The sequence below is a fragment of the Gavialis gangeticus genome, unplaced genomic scaffold, assembly GCF_001723915.1.
Source record: "Gavialis gangeticus isolate Ggan-Ray unplaced genomic scaffold, GavGan_comp1, whole genome shotgun sequence".
NCBI lineage: Eukaryota > Metazoa > Chordata > Crocodylia > Gavialidae > Gavialis > Gavialis gangeticus.
In genome coordinates, this window is record NW_017728995.1 from 19,597,301 (window position 1) to 19,599,211 (window position 1,911).

At 39.0% G+C, this 1,911-nt stretch overlaps 1 protein-coding gene across 4 annotated transcripts in view; it reads left to right on the forward strand.

Moving 5' to 3' along the window:
* The window catches only part of ECT2 (epithelial cell transforming 2), an 80,127-nt gene that overhangs the window by 45,380 nt on the left and 32,836 nt on the right, over positions 1 to 1,911 (forward strand). For all 4 annotated transcript variants that reach the window (XM_019503310.1, XM_019503311.1, XM_019503313.1 and 1 more), the window contains one exon: positions 629 to 710. In XM_019503310.1, the coding sequence (XP_019358855.1) occupies positions 629 to 710 (82 nt within the window). The remainder of the gene's footprint in view (positions 1 to 628; positions 711 to 1,911) is intronic.

Here is a 1,911-nt window from a genome sequence, read left to right on the forward strand (position 1 = left end):
TTTTTTTTTTTTTTTTTTTTTTTTTTTTTTTGCTTCACTGGAAGTTTTTTTTAGTCTGCCATAGCTTTTTAGACGTGAATGACTTGCTTGCGTCTGTCTGCTGTTTTCCACCTCCAAAAAAGTGGAAGGTGACCACTTTCCTCTCCCAAAATATTGTATTGCAGAACTTTAATTAAACTTTACTCAGTTCAACTCAAATGGACTAATTTTTAATTTCATGTTTCATTTTGGGCCCTATATTGATTCTTCTCCTTCAATATTGTTGTTGTGCTGCAAGGAAACAGACTAAACTCTCTGGAATAACTTCCTTTTGTATAAAACAAAAAAAACCTGAATGGCTAATTAGTGAAGTAACTATATAAGTAAAATATAGAGATCTGAAACAAGTGAGCACAAGTTGCACTTCTTGCATAAGTACAGGTGAGCATAAAGATGACTAAAGTTATATATGTCTGAGTTGATTCACTATAAATCAAAATTGATTCCTTGGTGGTGGTTGGGTTTTGTTTTTAAATTTCAGGTGGAGGTTGCAATGGTTCTTTAACAATAAAGTAAGATGTTTTAGGGAGTTAGAGCTGAAATAGAATGACTTAATGTTGCAAGATCTGTAACATTTGTTTAATTGTAGACCTTAGGAAACATACAGCAGAAGACAACCCAGATAAAGGCATTTTAGAAAGAGCCATTGAATCATTAAAGGAAGTGATGACGTAAGTGATGGTCTTGGTATTAAATATTTTCTTGCATCTTGTTAATGCCTTCTGAATTAATACAGGAAAGCACTTGAGTGTGGATTGTCAGGTTTAGAAGCTGTGCTCGTGCTCTCTTTGTAGATAGATTTACCTATACTCATTCCTTATTGCTGTTTTATCATGGTGTAGTTGCAAACAGCTTGGCACAGTGTTTGCAACCCAGAGGGGATGGGAGGCTGTTGTTGCTGATGGTCATATTTGTGTCACTCTGATCCTGGGCCTCTCTAGGGCTGGTGAAGTCTGGCATGATTTACGGATCTTAATGTGGATTCCTTGGACAGCTCAGAAGTTTAGCAGTATTGTGGGCCTAACTTCAATTTTCTTCCCAAATCTAATTTTGTGTTTCTTGAGCGGGGTCCATCAAGGGCTTCTGCCGTGTCCATATCTGAAGAGTATCTCTTCCCTGCATAGGAATATAGGGCTTTTTGAACAGTCTTCATGACACACTGACCCATCTAGTGTAAAAGTATGGTGGCGATTGGGGAAGGGGGGGGAAAGAACAGCAGATTTCATCTGTTCTCTTGAATCTAATGAATACTATGATTTTGAAGGGCAAACTAATGGTGAGAGGTCACTTTATTTATTTTTTGGTATTAAGATATTGCAAGTAATTGTTTAATTTACTAACAGATGCCAGCCTCCATCTGGAAGCTTATTGGGTCTTAAGGTATACCATGTAGCCCTAGAAATGAGGTATTTTGTGTTTAAATGAAATTGTTTTGCTTGTTTTTAAAAAAAGAAAAGAGTGTTTAAACAGTCATTTATTTACTTCTGGCTAACCCTTTGCAATTTAGGGGCATCACTTAAGCCAAATATGGTACAAAATGCCAGTTAACTCCTAGGGCTAGGGACAGACATTACACAGAAACTGGTTTCAACCTGTAACAGAACAGATGTTCAGTGGACGTAAACCAGCCTGACAATGGATGACCAGTTTGAGATGCAACATTTCAACCAGATTTATCACACTTAACTGGTTTGGCTGAAATCAGTTTATGCAATGTCTGTCCCAGACCTCTTGCTGGCTCACGTTAGACCAGACATCTCCAGCATCCTGGCATGCTCTCTGGGCCGGGCAGGGCAGGGCACTGTGCTTCACAGCAAGGCTGGCCCCTTCCCTCTGCTCCCTGGCTGTAGCTCTGGCAGTCTCTGCAGGTGT